This window comes from Papaver somniferum, chromosome 4 (assembly GCF_003573695.1).
Source record: "Papaver somniferum cultivar HN1 chromosome 4, ASM357369v1, whole genome shotgun sequence".
Taxonomy (NCBI): domain Eukaryota; kingdom Viridiplantae; phylum Streptophyta; class Magnoliopsida; order Ranunculales; family Papaveraceae; genus Papaver; species Papaver somniferum.
Genome location: NC_039361.1, coordinates 3,248,419 through 3,271,947, shown reverse-complemented (window position 1 = coordinate 3,271,947; position 23,529 = coordinate 3,248,419). Strand labels below are relative to the sequence as shown.

At 35.9% G+C, this 23,529-nt stretch overlaps 1 protein-coding gene across 3 annotated transcripts in view; it reads left to right on the top strand.

Annotated features, from left to right (window-relative positions):
• Positions 1–18,180: 18,180 nt before the first annotated feature.
• LOC113274593 (putative disease resistance protein RGA1) overlaps positions 18,181–23,529 on the top strand; it is a 10,068-nt gene continuing 4,719 nt past the window's right edge. The window contains exons 1-2 of one of the 3 annotated variants that reach the window (XM_026523981.1): positions 18,471–18,566; positions 18,707–21,833. In XM_026523981.1, the coding sequence (XP_026379766.1) occupies positions 18,520–18,566; positions 18,707–21,602 (2,943 nt within the window). In that variant the 5' untranslated portion in view covers positions 18,471–18,519 and the 3' untranslated portion in view covers positions 21,603–21,833. Of the gene's footprint in view, positions 21,834–23,529 lie in introns of those variants that run through there. The other 2 variants (XM_026523979.1, XM_026523980.1) reach the window with 2 other exon arrangements.

Here is a 23,529-nt window from a genome sequence, read left to right as displayed (position 1 = left end):
GATGATGTTGCGGTTAATTGAGTGCGGGATGAGGAGGATAGAGTTGCTGCTGTAATTCGAAGTTAGGGTTTCTGTAGTTAGGGTTCGTGTAGAATTGAGGATGGATTGAGTTGTTGATGAATGAATAACCGGGGGGTTGATTTTGAATTTCCAAATTGAATCTTTTCTGATGAAGACTCAAAGATAAAAGGTAAATTCAGGGTTTCTGTTTTAATGATTCTTTTTATGGAATTGTTATGGTTTGTTTTGATTGAATTAGAAATGGGTTTGTTGTGAATCGAGATGTAGATCGTTTATAAGGTTTAATTTTAGTTTAAAGTAGGAGAATCAAACCTCAGGTTAGGGTTTTAATAATTGAAGACAAATTTAGGGTTCATCTAATTAGGGTTGTCTGATTTAGATTTGAATCCGGGGTGCAAGACTTAAACCCTGATAAAGGAGGGTTGTATCTTTGATATCTACAAATTGGGTTTTGAGATTGTGATGATACTGATTAGTAGTTTTATGTTATGATTGAACTACAATTGATGAGATTGAAATGAATTGCTATAATTTATCAAGCCCTTGAGAGTTGTATTGCAACTGTGGAAGGAGAAGTATTGCAGAAGTTGTAAATTGAATTATTGGGGATGCAGATGAACTAGATAGTGGGATTGTGTTGGTTCTGAAGTGTGGATTGCAGGTAGTTGCAGTTAGATGATTGATGAATTGGTAATGCTAATGGGTTTAATAAAGAGATGGAAGTTCTGAAGATTGTTGTTACAAAACTAGAAGGATGTTGTGATGGTGGTGTTGGATGAAAAGATAATGACAATGGATTAACAGATTGATTGTAACTGGTGGCTTGGTGGTGCAATTGTAGTCTAATGTAGCTGCAGATAGAGCTGCGAGTCATAATGGTGGTGGTTTTAGCTTAAGTATGGTGGTCTGGTGGTGGTACTTAAGTTGTTAGATGCTTAGAATGGTTGCAATGGCATTGCAATGAAGGTTTGAGTTTTGAGTTCAAGATGCAAACGGGTCTGGTGGTATGAATTTGCAGAAAGGAATAGAAATTGGAGATGTTCTTGTCGAACCGGAGTGTATTGAGCACTGATGTTGTATACCTAGTTGAGATGGTTGCAGTCCATGGGATTAATGTGTATGTAAATGGTGATGTGGTTGAGTATTAGTCGTTGTAACCAGAAACGGATGTAAAGAAGATAGGTTGGTACTGAAATGTAGATTTCAGATGGTGATTATGAAGGAAATGTATGTGTTAAACTGAAATTCAAACATCTAGGCATTGAAGCTGAAGCTACAAGAATTAAACATATGTTGGAGTTGCTGGAGTTGGATGTGAAGATGGTAATTCAGTAAGGAAGAAATAGTCTTGCAGTTGAGGGTAGATTTAGTTGCTTGAGATTATGCAGGTGTACAGAATATCGTGGACAATTTGCAATGTTGTTGAAGTTTGCCTGAATTGATTGTATCTTTGTAATGAAGAGGATTATAGATGTAATTTGGTGAAGTTGATGTTTTTGCAGAAAGACTGGTTAGTTTTTGATTTAGGGATGAGAAATAGGTTGATAGAGATTAGGTGTTTGCATTTGTGTTTTGGTTTCTGCCATAGAAGTTTGGCATGTGTGGTTTGTATAACCTGAATCAGTCTTGTTGACTGAGTTAACTCACCCATTCCCTGTTTGACTAAGTAAACCTTGGACTCTGTTGACCTTTGACTGTGGACTTGACTTACGTTGACTGTTAGTGGACCTCTTGGACCGTTGGTGACTGTCAGTTGACCATATTGACCAGGCCTTGTGTTAATGGGCCGAGTTTAGCGGACTTGGGCTTAGAGTTAGTTTTCATATCTTGATGAATTGGACTCTTTATGGTCCGATTTGATCTTTGGTTCTTTCTACAAAGTTGTAGATCTCCTTAAGCCATATTTAATGGATTATAGAATCAACCTAATTGGATTAGTAAACCTAAGATATGCTAAAGGTAGAGAGTGGAAGAGATGGAAAACCATAAATGGGCTTAGAACCATTAGATAATTCACTTGGACTATAACTAGATAATTGTATAAGATTATGATATGAGCCTTGTATGAGCCTTTTGGCTAATTTTTAGAGCGCTTGTGTGATTAACAGTTAGTCTTTATTAACAACGATCGATTCGAAGGATGAACCAGTGGATTGATAATCTTGAGGTAGGCGAGGCTTGTCTGCAAAACAGGTGGGACCTCTTGTAACTCTCTTGCAATCATTAAGTTACTTTAAACGGCGAGCATGATGTGTCTTATTATTTTTGAGCATGTTTAAATGTAACTATATGTTCTTATGCAATACATGTTTGAGTGCAATTGGATGAGTATGTTGCATATATGCATTGGTTAGTCTCCTCGCGAGGATTGTCTGTGTTCTCCACGGATTCTCGCTAAGCGTTTATAGGTGGGGAAGGCCACGCACTAGTATATAGGTGAAGATCGGTACCCAATATTATTATAGGTCAAAGAAACCTATAGATTACATAGACCCTAGGGGTTGTCTGGTGGCAGCTGTGTGTTGATATTACTATTTTACACCTATTTTACTATAGGCGGAATAACTCTCTGCCTTGAGGGTACCTGCGGGACACATCATGGTATCACTGGGTAGCGGAGAATAATATGCCCCCAGCTATCGAATATATGTCAGGGAGATTGGTCGTTTGCATATCATGCTCGATTGTCCAGTCTTAGTAGTTCGACTGGGTTACTATGATCTCGACTCAGGAAGAAATTCTAGGTTCCTGGTAGGATGGTACCTATTGGGAACCTGTTGTGCGGAGTCGAGTCATAGTAATCAAACCTTCTTATATATTCTAGACTTAAATGGTGGCATCAGAATTTTTGAGGAGTACGCATTCCACGAAAATATCATATGGTACCTGGATTCATGCTATCATTTGAGACTGGAGTTATTCTAGCATCTTCTCCTTCATTAAGTGAGACGAGGTTGGGATGACATATGTTTAGGTTGCTTTATTTCATCTCGGTAGATCTGTCCGGTGGTGGATCTTTTATAGATATCGTAAATGGACACAATATCTGGGGAGCTGAGTTGGAGTAATCTTCTGCTTTGTGATGTGTGTAAGTGATGTACAAATATTTCTCTAGTAAAACTGTGAAGTATGTTAGTGATTACTTAAATGTTATAAAGGTATCCACTGATCCCCCTTTTTGGGATGATGTGCTCACTCATTCCCACTTCAGTTTTTCAGTTATCAGAAGAGTTGGAGCTCGTGAAGATGTTCGTTTTATTAACTTAAAGATTTAGCGTTGATGCGAATTATATGAATTACTTTAGGTCTGTACACTCTGTTGTAACTCACAAATACATTATTTTGTTGATAAAACTTGAGAGATTCTTCATTTACATTTGCTCGAGTGATGGGTTTAATTTTGGGTTAAGTTTTGTATCAGATTTCCAAATTGGACTTTAATTATAGGATTTAGAGCCTTAATGCCTCATTATATTAGTTGATCTCTTAGATTAATAAGTAGTTTAATTTTGGGGTGCTACATGGGTGTATGGTAGGCATATTGAACTGAACTTGGTGGTGTTGTAATTCAGAGAGGTAGTCTGGAATGTAGAAGTTATTTGTTGTGAAATTGAATTGTAGAAGTGTTGCAGATGCACTGGTTAGGTTACTGGTACAAGATGAGGTTGGTTAATTGGTGGGTATATGTTGAGTTGCAGACATAGCTAATGGTAGCTAAAGATGGTCGTGTTTATTATGTTGTTGAAGTTGCAGAGCTTGACTAGCTCAGATGGATGTTGTAGATGAATCTGGTGGTAATGTAGTTGAGCTGATAAGAGTGCATCGTTAGATTGTTACTTGATCTGAGATGAGGATATTGATCGCTGCACTAAGGATTGTAGTTGAGGTTTAAATGAATTGGTTTCAGTTGGAATAGTTGGTGGTGATGCAAGTGGTGTTGCTTCAAGGAAATAAGTTAGTGAAGATGAGTTTGGAACTAGAATTGTTGTTGGTGGTGATGATGGATTCGCAGTTGTACATAGGTTGGAAAATGCAATTGCAGTGCTTGAATGGTTTTAGGGTATGAACTGGTGAATGTTGAATTGATATCGCAGAGTTGTTGCTTAATTTAAGTGGTTGTAATTTATGAATCAGACACTGATGATTATGGAGTTGCGATTAGTGTTTGTTGTGAGAGCTTGGAACTGCTGTTATTGCAGGTAGGCTTTAGTTGATTTGTAAGTTGATTTTGAAGTTTGTTTTTAAATGAATGCAGTAGTGTTTGTGTTTAATCTTTAGAATTTGAAAAAGCGGGGGTCTAAAAACACCACCCAATATTTCGGTTAGCAATCTGTATGAATAACTCCGAAATACTTTCTAGAGAATCAACTAGAGAGTCAGACTCAATCTAGATAAAAGTATCTCAAGGAGTTAATATCACTCTCTTGTTTTGATTTATTCAAGCTAGTAGAAATCAGCGAGTCCTAATCAAACACAAGGAATAACTTGGACGGTACCAAAGACCAATATCCAAGGATCAATCAATGACAATCAAACAACCAAAGGTTGGATTATACCAATTGATGATCTACATGCACAACCTGTATTATTTTAATTATAAAGATAAACAATATAATGCGGAAACTGAAATAACACACACCAGAAATTTTGTTAACGAGGAAACCGCAAATGCAGAAAAACCCCGGGACCTAGTCCATATTGAATACACACTGTATTAAACCGCTACAGACACTAGCCTACTCCAAGCTAACTTCGGATTGGACTATAGTTGAACCCCAATCAGTCTCCCACTGATCCAAGGTACAGTTGTACTCCCTACGCCTCTGATCATAGCAGGATACTGCGCACTTGATTCCCTTAGCTGATCTCATCCACAACTAAGAGTTACTACGACCCAAAATCGCAGGCTTTAACAATAAACAAATCTGTCTCACACAGATAAGTCTTTGAAAGGATCAATATGTCTCCCACAGAAAAAACCCTAATGTTTTTGTTCCTTATTTTGATAATAATCAAGGTGAACAGGAACCAATTTATAATCCAGTCTTATATTCCCCAAGAACAGCCTAGATTAATCAATCACCTCACAACAATCTTAATCGTATGGTAGCGAAACAAGATGTCGCGGAATCACAAAAAATGAGACGAAGGTGTTTGTGATTACTTTTTATATCTTGCCTATCGGAGAAATCAAACAATCTCTATCCAACCAATATGATTGTACTATTACGATAGAAGATGCAAGATCAGATCACACAACTACGATAAAAGTAGTATCGGTCTGGCTTCACAATCCCAATGAAGTATTCAAGTTGTTAACCTGGTTGTAGAAGAAGAAAACCAAAGGTTAAAGGAGAACCGACTCTAGCACGCAAACTAGTAGCACACGTAAGGTGTGGGGATTAGTTTTGCAGAGTTGCTAGATGTCCCCTTATATAGTCTTTCAAATCAAGGTTTTTCCTTAGTTACAAAGAAATCAATATCCACTATTAGATAAAAACTTGATTTAGGTTCAAGCTAATATTTCTCAACCGTTAGATCGAAAACTTAGCTTGTCATACACAAATGACTGTACGCTTCTAGGTTTGTTAACCGCACCCAAACATGTACATTGCTGGTTCAACCATAGTTTACCAAAAATGTTAACCATAAGAGCGTTTCATACCAACCATGTTCTTCTTCACCATAACTAGTTCAAATGACTCAAATGAACTAGTTAAGAGAGTTGTTCAATTGCAAGGAAATCTTATGTAACTACACAGGAACAATTGAAGCAAAGATGATTTGATTCATAAGAATCGGTTCATGAACTTTAATATCCACGGTTTGCAAAAGCATTCCTTAGTCTTTTAAGATTAAGTTCAGAGATCATCTTTAGAGATATAACCTTCTCAAGTTCGCAGACTAGGTTCGCGGACTTAAGACACCGGACAGAGTTTACAAACTCCAGCAGAAATTCTCGGGTTTGAGAACTTCGCCGGTTCACGGACTGGGTTCGCGGACTTGGCTCACACAAGTAGGTTGTCAACTCCAGCAGAAATTCTCGGGTTTGAGAACTTCGGCAGTTCGCAGAATGAGTTCGCGGACTTGGCACTTGCCATACTTCCGGTTCTCTTGATCAACAAAGTTCGAGAACTTCGGTTCAAGGAATACATTGGTTATGTAATCTAAACTCTCATTCCAATCATTGAAACATTCTTAGAGGACGTTATATAGCCGTTATTCACAGACCTTTTCACGTCAGAGCAATTCTCAAAGTAATTGAAATTTTTCATCACTTTCGTCACTCGGTGAAGATAAACTTGACCAAAGCGAAACGCTTTATAGTTTTGGTCTGGACATTTCAGCTTAGCTGACTTGATCTAGTGCTCCTTACTTAGATCATCTGACTAAGTTGAATTGTATTTGACTCACTGAGTTCCTGTCTTGACCTGGGTTGACTCGATTGACCGACTTAGACTTGAACTTTTCACCAGGACTTGACCCGATCTTGGACGTTGACCGTTAATTGACCCTAGTGGACCAGGCCTTGTGCAAGGTAGTTAATATCGCGTATCGGTCTCGTATCGGCCGGGTCCGATACACCTATACAAAAGATACTATCGGTTTTTTATCGGTGATATATCATTTAATATAGAATTTAAAATAATTATAAAACCATAATAAAAAATAATAAGAATCATACACATACCTCAAATTTTTAAAATACAAGGTGGTTTATTATCCAACGTTGTGATTGTTGTCCCATTATGCCGGTAAATCTTTTTTATTATCCTTCATATTTATTTTTTATATTTCTCTGCGTTGCAATCGAAATATGGTTTTCATATTATATACTACCATAAAGTCATTGATTTTATATTATAAAAATATTACGGCTTTTTACCTTCTCCAATTGATATTTGACATGTCTGTAAATACTAGATGCATGTTGATGAAAAATTTATTCACGAAACATATATTATCGGCGTAAAAGTAAAACCGATATATCGGTCCTTACCGGCCTGTACAACCGATAATATCATTCTGTCTTTGTATCACCGATATTTTCGATATCGTACAGGTATTTTCCGATATCCGATAAAAACCTGTAATATCGGACTGTACAACCGATATTGACTACCTTGGCCTTGTGTAATGGGCTTGCTTAGTGGATTTGAGCTTAGGTTTAGTTTTCCTAGCCTTTGGTTCCTTCTACAAAGTTGTAGATATTTAGAAGACTTATCTAATAGACTATAGAACCAACCCAATTCAATTACTAAACCTTAGCTATGCTAAAGATAGAGAAGGAGAAGGTGTAAAGTCATAAATGAGCTTAAAACCATTAGTTAGACTTGTATGATTCTTGTGTGAGCCATTTTGTCTAGTTTCTTAGAGTTCTTGTGTGATTAACAATTAGTCTTTATTAACAACGATCAATTCAAGGATGAACCAGTGGATCATGGATCTCGAGGTAGGCGAGGCTTGTCATCAAAAGAGGTGGGAATCGATAACGAACTCTCTTGTATTCATTATTGTTTTACAAATAAATCTTTGTGTTGTGAAATTCATGCATATTTCTGTGTGCTTTGCGTGGTATGAGATGTGTGCCGACACAATACCAGTATTCTATGGCTAGGGCGATACACCGCAATATTACACGGCTAGGGCGATACACCGCAATATTATTTTTCCTTATATATCAGTATTCTATGGCTAGGGAGATACACCACAATATTATTCTTCCTTATATATCAGTATTCTACGGCTAGGGCGATACACCGCAATATTACACGGCTAGGACGATACACTGCCATATTATTCTTCCCTATTGTGCGAAAACACACATCTCATACATGGATGTTTACTGTTATTTATGAATGTCTTTGAAGAAGTTTCTACTTTATGTTTTATTGTCTTTCCTTGTATTACCGACTTTCGATAAAACCTGCATTGTCTACGAATCATATCAATGAATACTTGAAAGGTAGTTGTTATTTCCACTGGGCACCCCTTTTAGGGACGATGTGCTCACCCATTCCCACTTTTAGTTTCAATGACAGATCAGAGTTGCGCAGCAGAAGTTTCGTGGCGTTGAGTCTTCTGATATGTTTATTATGTTGCATATTCTATTTGTAAACCAAATAACTATTGTATATGTATCATTTGAGAGGAGTTCTTGTATATATATATTTCTGAGCGGGGCTAGTTATGGGTTAAGTTTGTAGAAGATTTCTTAATTGAATGTTTAAGTAAATGATTTAGATTCTTAGTGCCTCTTTATTTAGTTAATCTCTTGGATTAGTCAGCTGATAGCTTTGGGGGCGCTACAGTGCACTTACTAATTAAAGATTATTCTATTGGGATTTCGGTCAATATTTGGACAGAGCATTTCCAGGAATTATGAAAACCGATTATGTGTTTATTGCATATCTTTGAGAATATTCGGTTTTAGAAATTCCTTGGTGTCCAAACTTCCATGTCTATAAATATTGAAGTTTGCAATTTTAGCAAACTAATTCTCAGAGCCAGCAAAACTACCTCAGTTGTGTTGTTACTGGTGGAGCCGCCTGTTCGGAAAGGAAAGTACCCTAATTAGTTGAAATCTCTTACGACCGCTCAGTTTAAAGATTTCTTTGGGATGAAGAAGCTCTATTAGTACCGTTGGTGGGAAACTAGATAATTGCGGTTTATTATTAGGTTTCGATTGATTTGATTGATTAACGGTGGTTGAACTCTGATTGCACCTACTTTGTTTATGCTTGAGAATCTTCTCTTCTGATATAAGATTCACTCAAACTAGATCGAAGTTTCGACGAGGATCTTTAGACTGTTTGTAGATCTAAAGACGTCTTGTAATAATCCGACGTTAACAGATTCCGTTCTGTGTGGATTGATCATAAGAGATTCAAGTGTGATTGTGTGCAGGTGTTTATTGAAGATGAAAGAAGATTTGAAGACAAGAAGACTTTTTGGGTTCATAATCTTTGGTGTACACAATACTTGTTTCGGCTGGAAAGGGACCTGACTATAATCCGATTTATCCTTGTGATAATCGTGATTGATTAGTTGAGTAGATTGGCATTAATACACTTCTTTGTGATTAAAAGTATTGATTGCTTAAGGCTTACGATCACTTTGGTGATTGGTAAGAAAGAGATCTAAGGACCCGACAAAGGTGTTTATTAGTTAAACGAGAGAGCCTTTGTCAAATTCATATCACATTGTTTGAAAAGATTTGTTACCGAACAGATTTGTCCTTTACTGTTTGGAATACTAACCAAAGGAATTGTTCCAAGTGCGTGACTTATCATAAGTTGGAGGCGCAGGGATACTGAGGAAACTAAGTGAACTATAGGTTTAGTTACTTGGTCTCAACTATACGAAGTTGGTTTAGATTTTGCATAGCGGCTTAATTCTGAGAGTATTCAATCTGGACTAGGTCCCGGGTTTTTATGCATTTGCAGTTTCCTCGTTAACAAAATCTTGTTGTGTCTTTTACTTTCTATTTCCGCAATTATAATTATTTTATTATAATTAGAAGTAATATACACAAACGTTAATTCCCATTTACTTGATAGATAATCCTATAGTGTTTGGTTAAGTCCGAACCTATTATCAAGTAAACATACTTTGTTGTTGTATTGTCTCGATTTCGTATCTATAGACGATCACACGAAGTGTGCAACCGATTAGTTGTATTGTCTCGACACAGTCCATAGACAATCACTTTCGGAGAAGGGACTTATAGGTGAAAAAGTTTTAGATTGAGATATATTTGGGTACCCTCGTATTTTCATTAGGGAATGAGAACCAAACTTCAAGCCTGAAAATCAAAAGTCTTTCACTGCTTTCGTATGGGCTCATTTTCCAGGTTTATGTATTGAATACTGGAAGGAGGAAATCATTCTATCCATTGCTAAAACAATCGCTAAACCAATTCAAGTTGATGAGACAACTCCGAAACGTGAAATTGGTTATTATACAAGTGTGATGGTTGAAGTCGATTTAACTAAAGAAATCCCTGATAAAATTTGGATTGGCACAAAGTACAGAGGATTTTATCAAGCCATTAAAATCCCTAAGGTTCCAAAATTTTGTGGGCATTGTAAGATTGTAGGACACATTGCATCTGAATGCAAGGTTAGTAGGAAAGATCAGAATAAGCCAGAGGAAGGGGAAATAGTAAATGAAGGCAATAAATATAGAAAGAAAGGAAAAAATACAGATAAGAAGGAGAAATCTGTTGGTATTTCTGATCCTAAAGATGATGTGACTATTGATACCATTCTTGTGGTGAATGCTAGAATTCTTGTTGCTACCTCGGAAGTTTGAATCAATTATCTAAAGATTTCCATGCTCTCAAGGACATGGAGGATGATAGTTCGATCAATGAATTGCCTATGGATGTAAGTAAGGCTCTTAAATTGTCTCAAGCACTTCTTTAGACAATACTGTTAAAGGGGAAATTGGTACTGTTCATAAGGATACTGCTGTTGTAAAAAAGATTACTAAGAAAAAGATAAAAGGTTCGATGGAAAAAAAAAGTCCTTATTGCTTGAAGAGACCAAGAAAGGTAGTATAATGGGTTGTGAATCAAGAGTCCAGCCGTCGCTTGAAGCAAATAGCTCATTTAAGGACCCGTCCATTCCCCCTGGATTTGAGACATACAACCGATTTCATGAGATTGAAAACAAGAATGAGGTTGTTTCTGCTCCCTTAGTAAAGGAAGATTCAAATATTAGCATCTCAAAACGGAATTCTACTGCGTCAATTTTAGGATGCATCACAAACTCAAGCCTAAGTCTAAAGTTATGGGCTTCTTCCCAAATGGTACGTTAAGTTCCAAAAAGAAAGGTATGTCTAAATCTCTTGACGATCCTAATAAAATTTCAGTCGTTAAACTCTTGGATGCAGGTTCTTTATGGGGTTTAAGTTTCCCCTCTTCAAAAAACGGTCAAAAAAAAAAAACATTTAGCGACCGTAGGATCATAAGAATCTTATCTTAGAGGAGGTCGATGAGAGTACTATCTGGTAACCTTCCCGGTTCGTAAGTTTCAATTATTAATTCTAGATATTCAAAGATGAATTTTCTTCTCGTGTGCTTTGAGTTTTTCTTTATGTAGTTTTCTAATTCTGCTCATGTTTTTGTTCCAGGATTTTATTGCTCATTTTAAGTTGTAATTAAAAGTGCGCGTTTCAATCTATGTCCTTTTGGTCGATCAAAATAAAATATTGAATGAAAAACATAAACCAACAACACCTTTCATGAATGGAAGCAGGGCGCAAAATTTGGATGAAATCCGTCAATTTCGTTTTTCTCTTTGACCGAGTCAAAACTATAAAGCCAACTGTGATGTTGAAATCAGAAAGAATTATCTTTGGATTATGATTTTGCCGCGTTACAAAATGCTATCAAAGCAGCAGAGATTAAAAAGATTCTTACTGGGACCCAGCCTTAAAAGGAGTAAAACGTGCTAGCCCGACACAGTCCTGCCTAAGAAATCGCGTGCTTAGCGTGCTATGCCAAAGAGTTAAACGTGCCAGAAATTTAGACGTGTTGTGTTGTGCCGTGTTAAATGACGTGACATGTTGTATTTTGCTAGAAAAATAAACGTGATATGTCGTGCTGTGCTGTACTAGCACTCTTAATTTTTGTTTTCCAAGGTAATGATTTTTTAGATATTTTAGTTAGTATATTTATTTTTATAGATATAAATTAGCATAACGAAAATGAAATATCAAAAACTGTCTAAAACAATGATTTTTATGCGAAATACGCATCAAGTGTGATGTATTATGTAGGTTTTTATGCATGATTTGACGGGTTTCTTTTCGCGTGCCGTGCTGTACTGTGCTGCGTGCTTACACGTGCCGCATGTTGTGCCGTATCGATATGCCTATTTATCTGGCACAACACAACACATTAAACTAACGTGTTGTGCCGTGCTATGCTCGAATTTTGACATACTGTGTTGTGCCATAAACGTGCTTGCCCCGCCTAATATACACCTCTACCCGGCCTCGATTTTTCAACGTGAAGCATTTGGCACCACGCGATTCTGTTTCCGATCAAAAAGCCGTAATTTGGTTTCACATTTGAGATTTGAAAACTGTCAAAAATGTAAAGCGAATCTTATGACCGAAAAAAGCGTTTCTACGGTATGATAGTTGCAGAAACGTGACACTAATGCAGTCTCGGATAATAAAATAATTAAGCTTATTCATATCGCAACATCTCCCCCTTTTAATGCCAATAACCTAAACTGAAAACACTAACCATTTTTGGTGTACCGCCGTACTTTGCGTACACCAAACGTATATTTCAACCAAAACGTGTTTTTAATCAGCCGTTGAATTCTCTTCATCTCCAACAGCAGCCGTTCATTTTATTTCTTTTCTTTCTCTTATTTTCTCTTCCTTCGTTATCTTCTCCGCTCTCTTTCTCTTTTCTTTAAGTTCTGAACAAAGAAAATTCTGCAACTGAAGTTTCTAACCATTAATGGCGGAGAGCAACAATTAAGTGGATTCAAATCGATTTCTTCTCTTCTTTCTCTTAGGTCGTTTCTTTTTCTCCCTCAACTCTACGCTCCCTCTGCAGCTAAAATCTCAAACCCCTTATTAACAAATCCAATTTCTAGGGTTACGAAATCAACACTCACGGTTACAATATGAAGATGCAATTGTTCGTATGCTATTGGTAAGATTTTGTTAATTTTGATTTTGTAGTTTAATTGACAATTTGGGTTTATTGAATTTTCCCCAAATTGACAATTTGGGTTTGATATAATTACACTGTTATTACTCACACTTGGTTTATAACTCCATTTTCCATTGTATTAATCTCTTCTTACTAATTGGTTTGATTAGAAATAACAGTTGCATTTTGCTTATCATTTTGTTAACTGTGATTTTAGGTTTTCTTACTTTGAATGAGCTAAGAGCATCCACAATGGACGATCAAATCTATATATTTGGTCAAGAAACAAGACACAGCGGGACAAACTATCGAGTAAAAGCTGGACCAAAACCAAATCCCAGACTATATTTGGTCTGGGACCAAGAACAAACCCAAATATAGTCGAGCGAACGTATAAAGTGATCCTGTGATGGGACAAACGTATAAAGTGATCATGTGATGGGACGAACGTATAAAATGATCCTTGTGATGGGGCGGACATTATATGTGGTCCTTGTGATGGGGCGGACATTATATGTGGTCCTTGTGATGGGGCGGACATTATATGTGATCCTTGTGATGGGACGAACATTATATGTGATCCTGACCAAATTTACTCTTCCATCCTAATGTAACACCACAGACTAAACTCAAATTTGATCGTCTTTTTCGATCTTTGATCTTTAGTTTTGATCGCACCACTGCAGTTGCTCTGAAGCTCTTAATTTTTCTTACTCTGAACGAGCTAAACCTTGGTGTTAGAAATTCTCATTGTTCTTTATTAAGTTTTCTTAGAGATTTACACTTTGGATCTCTCTGTGTTCTGCATTTTGGGTTTTGGTCAAATTAGTTGAATGTTTTTCATCCAAAGCCAAGTCTAATGAACCCCACATCCCTGGGGTTATAGTATCAGCATTTGAATAGAGAATGGTTTCATCGATTCGTGATTAATTGAAATTTTTTCATCCTTACATATATATTTGAAGCTACATTTAACAAATGTTCCTTAACTGAAATTCATCAAGGTGCACATGTGTTTGAAAGCTACATTTTTTTTTTATCTGTTTGTATGGGTTAACAAATAGTTGATGTTTGTATGGCACCCACTTCTCTTTTTTCTTCCAGAAATTTCTTCACATTCTTGAGATATAAAGTGCAACCTTTCTCAACTTACGTTCTTCTTTCAGTTTCTGTAATGTTACTTTTTATTTGTCATTATTCCTTTCTTACATAATTTGGATTTGGTTTGTTTTGAACACAATGATTGATTGAAAATAATATGTAGGTGCCAGAATTGGACATGAAAGTGTCGTTGGTGGATGAAATTGATACCAAGATGAGAAGTTAGTTGTAAGAAAAATTTCCATTCTTCCCAGTGTATTGTATTGTCTAATGTGCGTTTCATCTCATTACAGGTGTATATATGGTTAGATAGGCAAGTTATGCAATGCCCATCAGAAAAGATTGGGGGTATGGAATTTGAAAATGCAAAATATCTACGAAAAGATTGTTGTTTGACGACGTGCAACGCACGTGCACTCTACTTGTCCATTGTAACTGTAATGAGCATTCACGAGTAAAGCCTACAAAAGTAAGCATAGAAGGCCAGGATTCACGAGTTAATACGGATAGCTCTGCAACAATCAATACCTAGAAACATCTCTGATCTTTCCATCTATGACGGGGATGCAACCAGCGAAAGTCTTTAACCTTCTTTCTCTTTACTTAAACTTCTCAAATGCATCCCATAATGCATTCGATTCATGATGAAAAGTATAATTTCATTAGTGCATATATGATCGTAACGCATATAGTGCATCATTAGCTTTCCTTATAAAAAAATGTTTAGAGATTTAAGTGCTACTCAATTCTTGTTCAACTGAGAGGTAATTTAGCACCATTAGTTAGTGTGAGAATTGGCGCCGGACTCGTACCATTTTTATCTCTTTAATATAACACAAAATTGGTCAAAAGATCAAAAGCAAAAATTTCTGGGTGAAATAGATTTCTAGGTTTAGATATTGTTTATATGGACAGTAATAAAAAAATACTGTTTAAATAGCCAATTTGGATATTTCACCCAGAATATTTTTTATTAATTAATTGGAATAGACAAATATGTCCCTATCTTCTTCAAATGTTTACTGGGTTAGTACAGGTTGGAAAAAACAGAGTACTCTGCAATCTCAATAAAAAACAGAGTAATCTCCTTCAACATGTACGTGTATTTCAGCTCAAATCCACTAAAAATTACAAGAACAAAAAACAGAATAACATAGTACGTGAATATTCCAAACAATAATTGGAAAAAAAAATAGAGTACAACAAAACAGACCATAAAACAGAGTATGCTCTGTCCAACATATACCATCATTGCAATCTCAGACCACCACAACAAAACAGAGCAAAAAACAGAGTACAAAGTACGTAAAACAGAGCAAAAAACAGAGTACAACAAAAAAACAGAGTAATCTCCTTCAACATGTCCGTGAATTTTCAGCTCAAATCCACCATTGCAATCTCAGCTAAAATCACCACCATTTCATGCCTGTAAAACCCTTAATTTCACATCTTCTTAGGAACATCAGACCACCACCACCACCCCCAGCTCAAATTGTCTCACTCAAGCACCAATTCAAACCAAACCAAATAAACCCATGAACATCTTCTCCTCCAACAACCATCGGTAACCTCAAACAGAGTAAACTAGTATAAGATGAAACCAGTTGCATCCTAGTTTAAAATGGGTGAAACCAAATTCAACCCAATTTAGTATAGGATGAAACCCAATTTCATCCTTGTTTAAAATGACTGATACCTAATTCAAAAATCATAGATTCATCCTACCTATAGATGAAACCGGTTTCATCCTAGTTTTAAATGAGTGAAATAAATTATTGGTTTCATATAAAACAGGATGAAACCAATTTCATCCTAGAATAAAAATTGGATGAAACTAAAATCAATCCAATCTAAACATGAAGATGTACAAAACATTCATCTAGTAGCAGCAAATGATGAAACCAGGCTCATCCTATGGAAACTCAAGATGAAATCAGTTTCATCCAGTAAAACATAAGATGCACAACAAACTCAACTACTAGCAACAGATGATGAAACCAGGGTCATCCTGTGGAAACACAAGACGAAACCGGTTTTATCCAGTAATAACACAAGATATATGAAACATTCATTCAAATGCATCAAATTTTTTTTTAGGGCTTTATCAAAATTGGGTTTAGGAAACTTACTCATCTCGTGAAATTGATAGAAAACAAAACCCAATTTCTTTAATTAGCTTCAATCAATCTAAGAAATTAACCTCAATTTAATTAGGGTATTTCAAAAAACAATTTTGATATTGGCGGCGTTTTCGATGATGGTGTTGCTGGAGTTTGTAGTGGTCGGGATAATGAAGGAATACGGTGATGTCGTTGATGTTGGTGGTGGTGTCTTTGATGGGGAGTTTGTTGTTTTTGTTGGTGGAGATGATATGTTGTTGGTTTTTACGTTGGTGGTGTTGATGATGTTGTTGTTGGTGTTTGTGATGGTGGAGATGCAGATGCTGATGGTGGTGTAGATAATACAGTATAACTTCTATAAAATAATAGGCTTGGGACCAAGAAAAATTATTATTTAAAAGAAATATTATATTATCGATAATATAATAAGTTATTATTTTATAATTAAGTAGTATATAATTATTTAAGAAAGTAATTCCTAGCTTGGAGGTTGAATAATACTTGTAGGTTAAGTAAAATATCGACTAATTTTGTAAAAGCATTATATTATTGACTAATGCAATACAAATACAGGCACTCCAAGTATTAATGACACTTCAAAATTGCTTCTTGTTGCAGTAAAACAACATGGCCCCGGGTACTTTGATTGCATTACGAATTATTGGGGATGAACTACAAATTGATTTGAGTTTTAAAGAAAAAGAAACCGATATTAAATCATATTTTGGGAAAGTTTAATATGTGTGAAATTAATTTTTTATTTTTCTAGTAGCATTTATTATTTTATATATTATTTGGGATCTAATAATCAGTAAGAGGAACTTTTGAAATGTATTATTTTATGGTTTTATCGAATTTATTATTGTAGCACTAAGGGCCCGAATCGGGACCAGGAAATTTTATTATTTTAACGAGAATATTATATTATCGAGTATTACTTTAAAGAAGTTATACTGTATTGATTTTAGTGGTGTTGATTGTCTGCTGATGAAGACGGGGGAGGAAGAAGATTCTTTTGTGGTAGAAGAAGAAAGCGAGGAAAGAGATGAGATCTGAGAGATGTTTTCCGTGTTTAAAGAATTAGTGGGGGTACAAGTGTCTAAACTGAAACCACGTGGCTACTGTCCATTTTACCCAGATTGATAGTCTATCCGTCCATTTGACCCAGAAAAAGAGCCATTTTGGCTCTATAGCCCATTTTCTGATAATATAAGTATATAACCATCTCTTATTCGAAAAACATAATCAAAAACTGAGGATAGAGCTGTTAGATACAGCAGGGAGGTTGGGAAGAAGTACGCATTTGTTAAATGCGCTGGGACTTTGCAAAACTTGCGAGGTAATAGTCATACGAGATTTTTTTTGTTTTTTTGTTCATGTTCGGTTGTCGTTAACGTGGTGTTCTACTCTCTGAATTAAGAAATCCTCTCTGATCTTGAAATGGCTGGTCACTTGCACCAATGTCTAGGGCCTAGGCGACAGCCCACCTACCAGTATACTCCCGAAACGCATTAAACGTAGAGCTCCTCACTTGATTGAAAAATAGTTTTTCACATCCGATAACTAGGTAATCTAATAGGATATTCGTATCATCACCCTAGTTTGCACTTTCGTTGTTGTTTATATAATGTATGGAGATACGTATCCCCTGGGTAGGGTATTCGGGACAGTCACGTTGAGTTAATCTAGGTCGACCGTAACGCGGTGTTCTGCTCTCCTGATCTAATCCTTGAATTAATATGTCTAGGAGACAGTGCACCTGCATGTCTATAAACAAATTTCTGAGTCCCGCAGAGCAGGAAAGCCCCCATTCATACTTGAATAAAAATAATACTTTTCACACGGAAAACTCAATAATGAAATGTAAAACCTATCATCCTTTTACACCAACAAATATTTCCAGCAAATACAACCTCTGAATATTGATGTTGCTGTCGTGAACGTATCATCTTACCATCAATTATATGGGCTAATTAATTAGTCAGTGACCTTAGCCCTTAGCTGTACCATAATTTATGATTTTAAATTAGTTTTAGATCTGAGTTTCTTAAGATTCATAAGTAATTAACTTAAACCAAAAAAAAAAAAAAATGTAAACGTGATCCACTTGCCCATTGAATTTTTTTTTAAGCGTTAATTACAGCTATTTTTAGTTTAGAGAACTGAAGAAATAACAAAACTAACAAATTCAATTTCGTCAATTAGTTCGTTTTCAATATTTTATAAATACATTACCACTTCCCATGACTCTATTCACAAAATCTTAAGTAATCATAACTTTAAGATTTGTTTGCTTGCTTAGCTCCTTTTTTCTGCTAATTTCTCTTTATTCATAGTCCGATCTCATCATCTTAATCATTACAATGGCAGTTGAAGGAATAACTGAAAGCAGTGTAACTGGAATCTTGAAGAGCTTGGGTTCTGTTGTTGCCAAGCATGTTGTTATGGCTCGGGGAACAAAAGACGCAATGCAAGAGCTTAAAGATAAGTTGGAGATGATCCAAGCAGTAACCTATGATGCTGAAAAAAAACAGGTGACCAACCATGCTGTGAAACTGTGGCTAAAGTTGCTCAAGGAAGTTGCGTACGACGCTGACGATGTGCTGGACGAATTTTCTTATGAAGTCATGCGTCAAAACGCGAAGGTACGAGTCTTGGTCCCATCCTCCGGCAACCCATCTGCACTATTCTTTTATAAGATGTCACGTAAAATCAAAGATATCAATAAAAGGTTAGACGATGTTACTACATGTATGTTAAAATTTAATTTGGAATCTAATGACAGAATGGAGTTTGATCAAGATATTGAGCAACAGGATCGGATGACAGCGTCCTTCATAGGTGATTTTAAAATTGTCGGAAGAGAAAACGATAGATCTCATATTGTGAACATTTTATTGTCTTCATTTTCGTCGTCTGAAAATAGTAGTCCACGGGAAAAAATTCATGTTGTGTCAATAGTGGGCATGGGGGGTCTAGGGAAAACCACGTTAGCTCAATTTGTTTACAAACATGACTCAATAGATAGAAATTTCAAAACAAAAGCATGGGTCTGTATTTCTGATAATTTTGATATCTACAAGATCTTAGAAAAAATATTAGAGTCCTCTACTGAAAAAAAGAGTCCTAGTATGTCAAATGTCAGTGTACTAGTGAGGGAAGTCCAGGAACTTATTGCTGGGAAGAAATACTTGATAGTGTTGGATGATGTGTGGAATGAGAATGCCGAAGACTGGGATAAGCTTATGAGTTTGTTAAGTGTGGGTGCTCCGGGGAGCAAAATCTTAGTAACTACTCGTAGTGAGCATGTTGCAGCTATTGTTAGAGGTACAATTCCACCGTACAATTTAACAGCTTTATCAAATCAAGATTGCTGGTTGATTATCAAGAACAAAGCATTTTCACCCGGTGGAGCGCTGGAGACTGAAACTCTGACGAAGATTGGAGAGGAGATCGCGACAAGATGTTCGGGTTTACCACTTGCTGCTAATTTTCTAGGAAGCCTGATGCGCTTGAAACGTAAGGAGTCTGACTGGTTGGCGATCCGAGACAATGGTATTTTCAATAAGCCAGAAAATCCAAATAGAATAATACAAATACTGAAGTTGAGTTTCGATAATTTGCCTTCTCATTTAAAACAATGTTTTTCATATTGTTCTTTGTTTCCTAAAGATTGGGTATTTTATAAGTTCTCCTTGATTGAGCTGTGGATGGCTGAAGGATTTCTGCATGTATCTAATGGAAGAGGATATCAAAAGTCACTACAAGATATTGGTAACGATTATTTCCATTGTTTGTTATCGAATTCTTTCTTTCAAGATGTAACAAAGGATAAGCTTGGCGACATAGAGACAGTCAAAATGCATGATTTGGTACACGATCTTGCGCTAAGTGTCGTTGGCAGTCATGAAGCCATGATTCTGAATGCAAGTGAAATAAAATATTATGCATCTGATGTTCGTCGTGCACAAGTAGTTCTCGACAAAGAACCATCTCCTAATGTGTTAAATAGCGCAGAGAAGTTGCGCACACTGTTTTGCAAAGAAGAAGATGAATTACAGCTGGGTCCAATAAGTAACAAGCGCTTACGAGTAATATTTTCTCTCGGTAATATCAGTCTAGAAATTCCATCCACCTCTTTTAAGTTCAAGCACTTGAGGTACCTTGAGCTCATCTCTCCCACAACTCGAAATGTTCATCTTTCTTCCATCAGTCAACTCTACAATCTGCAGGTTCTGAACCTTCGGGGATGCGAAGATGTGGTGAAAATACTCAAAAAGCTTGGGTCTTTAATTAATTTACGTCATCTTAACCTCTCTCAATCGGACGTGGAAGTGCTACCTGATTCCATCCTTAGGCTCACCAATTTGCAGACTTTATATATGAGACGTTGTGAATATTTAAAAGCCTTGCCGGTGGACATCGGGTCTCTCCAACAATTGTCAGTTCTTGATGTTTCCGGAACACCTGTCAAAGACTTGCCCGATTCAGTCGCTAGCCTCTACAACTTAAGAAGGTTGGAATTCCACAATTGCAAGGGCATAGAGTCATTACCGCATAACCTTGGAGCGCTGACACAATTAAGGTTACTTGATTTGTCGGACACTAAAGTCAAAGAACTGCCAGATTCTTTCACAAGTAACATCTGCAATTTAGAGGTAGTGGACCTCGGAGAAAAATGTAAGTTCCCAAAAGACATTAATAATTGGGTGCAATTAAGAAGTCTCAGATACAGCGGAAAGACAAGCGAGGCCATAATGCCTAGAGGTATAGTAACTCTAACTTACCTCAGAACATTAGTGCCTTACATTGTGATGAAAAGAGCAGTTACCAATATTACTTGTAGCAGTAGTATTGAGGAATTAGCAGCACTGAACTATCTTCGGGAGTTACAAATATGTAATCTCGAGAATGTGAGAGGCGGAACAGAAGAAGCACAGAGAGCAAAGCTTGAAGACAATGAGGACCTTCGAGAGTTGAACCTATTCTGGAAGCGCTATTATGGTGATGAAGAAATTCGATATTTGAATCAATGTTTTAACCAGAATTTGCGCCGTGATGACGACATAGAGCTCAAATTTAGAATTCTGAATGATAGCATGGTGTTAGAAGGTCTCCAACCTCACCTCAGCTTGGAGAAACTGTATATCTTTGGATTTTATAGTCCGAAGTTTCCCAAGTGGGTGAGCGGTAGCTCATTGTCTAATTGTCTTCCGAATTTGGTGACCGTGGAGTTAGAGCACTGCTATAATTGTGAGAAGCTTCCAGCACTGGGTATGTTACCAAGTCTTAAGAATCTTATCATTTCAGAATTTAATTCTGTGAAGCGCTTAGGTGATGAGTTTTATTACGAGCAAGAGGAAAGCAGCATAGTAAGTGAAGACGGCTACGAAGACACAGCAGCAGCAGCAGTGACAACAAGAGCATCATTATTTCCCTCATTAGTCTATTTGGGAATCAGTGGAATGTACAAATTAGAAGAATGGATTGTTCCTCCTCCGTCACCTTATTATGTTGATTGCTTCCCCTTCCTCGAGAATATAGAGATCAGTTGCTGCCCTCTTTTACAGTCTTTGCCGGATATTTCAAGTGGCCCGACAATTATTGTTAGAGGGTGCCCCAAAATTGACGATAGTGGTTGCACCATGATAATCAACGGCGGAGCCAACCCATGGCAATGATAGGCAGTTGCCTACTTTACCAATTCCAAGTCCTTTTTTGTCTTCTTACCTATTCTTATCTACCTCAAAGAAAAATTCCTTCCCTGGGGAGATTTTCTAGCTCCATTTTTAGGTGGTCCCAAGTCATTTGGTCTTTTGGAAAAATGCCTTTACCGGTTGGTCCATAATTATTTAAAAATATTAAATGGACAAAAGTATCCTTCCGTGTTAATTTCTACTTATTTTTTTGTAGCAATTCATTCTTCAAAATGAACTCCTGTTAATTTCTACTTATTTTTTCAGAAATCACATATATAAACCAGAGTTCATTCCAAAAAATGAACTCCATATAAAAACCTAAAAAACCAGAGTTCATTCCAGAAATGAACTCCATATAAAAACCTAAAAAAACCAGAGTTCACTCCAGAAATGAACTCCATATAAAAACCTAAAAAAACAGAGTTCATCCCAGAAATGAACTCCATATAAAAACCTAAAAAAAAAAGAGTTCATCCCAGAAATGAACTCCGTATAAAAACCTAAAAAAACAGAGTTCATTCCAGAAATGAACTCCATATAAAAACCTAAAAAACCAGAGTTCATTCCAGAAATGCACTCCATAAAAAAACCTAAAAAAATCATAGTTCATTCCAGAATGAACTCCATATAAAAACCTAAAAAAACATAGTTCATTCCAGAAATGAACTCCATATAAAAACCTAAAAAAACAGAGTTCATTCCAGAAATGAACTCCATATAAAAACTTAAAAAAACCAGAGTTCATTCCAGAAATGAACTCTATATAAAAACATAAAAAAAACAGAGTCCATTCCAGAAATGAACTCCATATAAAAACCTAAAAAATAGAGTTCATTCCAAAAATGATGGAAAGACAAAATGTTTTTTATATGGAGTTCATTTCTGGAGTGAACTCTGTTTTCTGGAATGAACTCTGTTTTTTTAGCATTTTAAACAATTTAATCATCAGATTTTATTTTTATTTTAGTTCTTATTTACCGTTATTATTATTTATTTATTTTATCATTGTAAGTAATCCAAATTCGATTCACGTCAATTTATAATATCTATTATTTTAACTTTATTGTAATATCATATATAAATTTTCCAAGTATTATCTACTATAAATTTGCTACTAGCCTAATTACTCAAACATTATTATCAACTGTGTTATTATTCTCATTATTCTAAAATTGATAGTCCAGTTGGTACACTAAGCCTTAATCTTCTAAATATAACTCTACACTCGCATAAAGATTGATATTATAAATTTTATTTATTCATGTGTTGAATCTGTATACTACATCTTGTTAAATATTGACATTGGTAATTTAATATAATTTTAAGATTTGAGTCTGCATAAGATTATAGTATATTATAATATCTTTTGATTTTACTATTAATGTGAATTATCATATTACTATACGAATTTATTTTCTTTTAACTATAATATTACACTAGGTATGTGAATTCTAATATTATCACTTCAAAATTGGGTTTAGGAAACTTACTCATCTCATGAAATTGATAGAAAACAAAACCAAATTTCTTTAATTAGCTTCAATCAATCTAAGAAATTAACCTCAATTTAATTAGGGTATTTCAAAAAAAAATTGATATTGGCGGCGTTTTCGATGATGGTGTTGCTGGAGTTTGTAGTGGTCGGGATAATGAAGGAATACGGTGATGTCGTTGATGGTGTCTTTGATGGTGAGTTTGTTGTTTTTGTTGGTGGAGATGATATGTTGTTGGTTTTTACGATGGTGGTGTTGATGATGTTGTTGTTGGTGTTTGTGATGGTGGAGATGGAGATGCTGATGGTGGTGGAGATAATACAGTATAACTTCTATAAAATAATAGGCTTGGGACCAAGAAAAATTATTATTTTAAAGAAATATTATATTATCGATAATATAATAAGTTATTATTT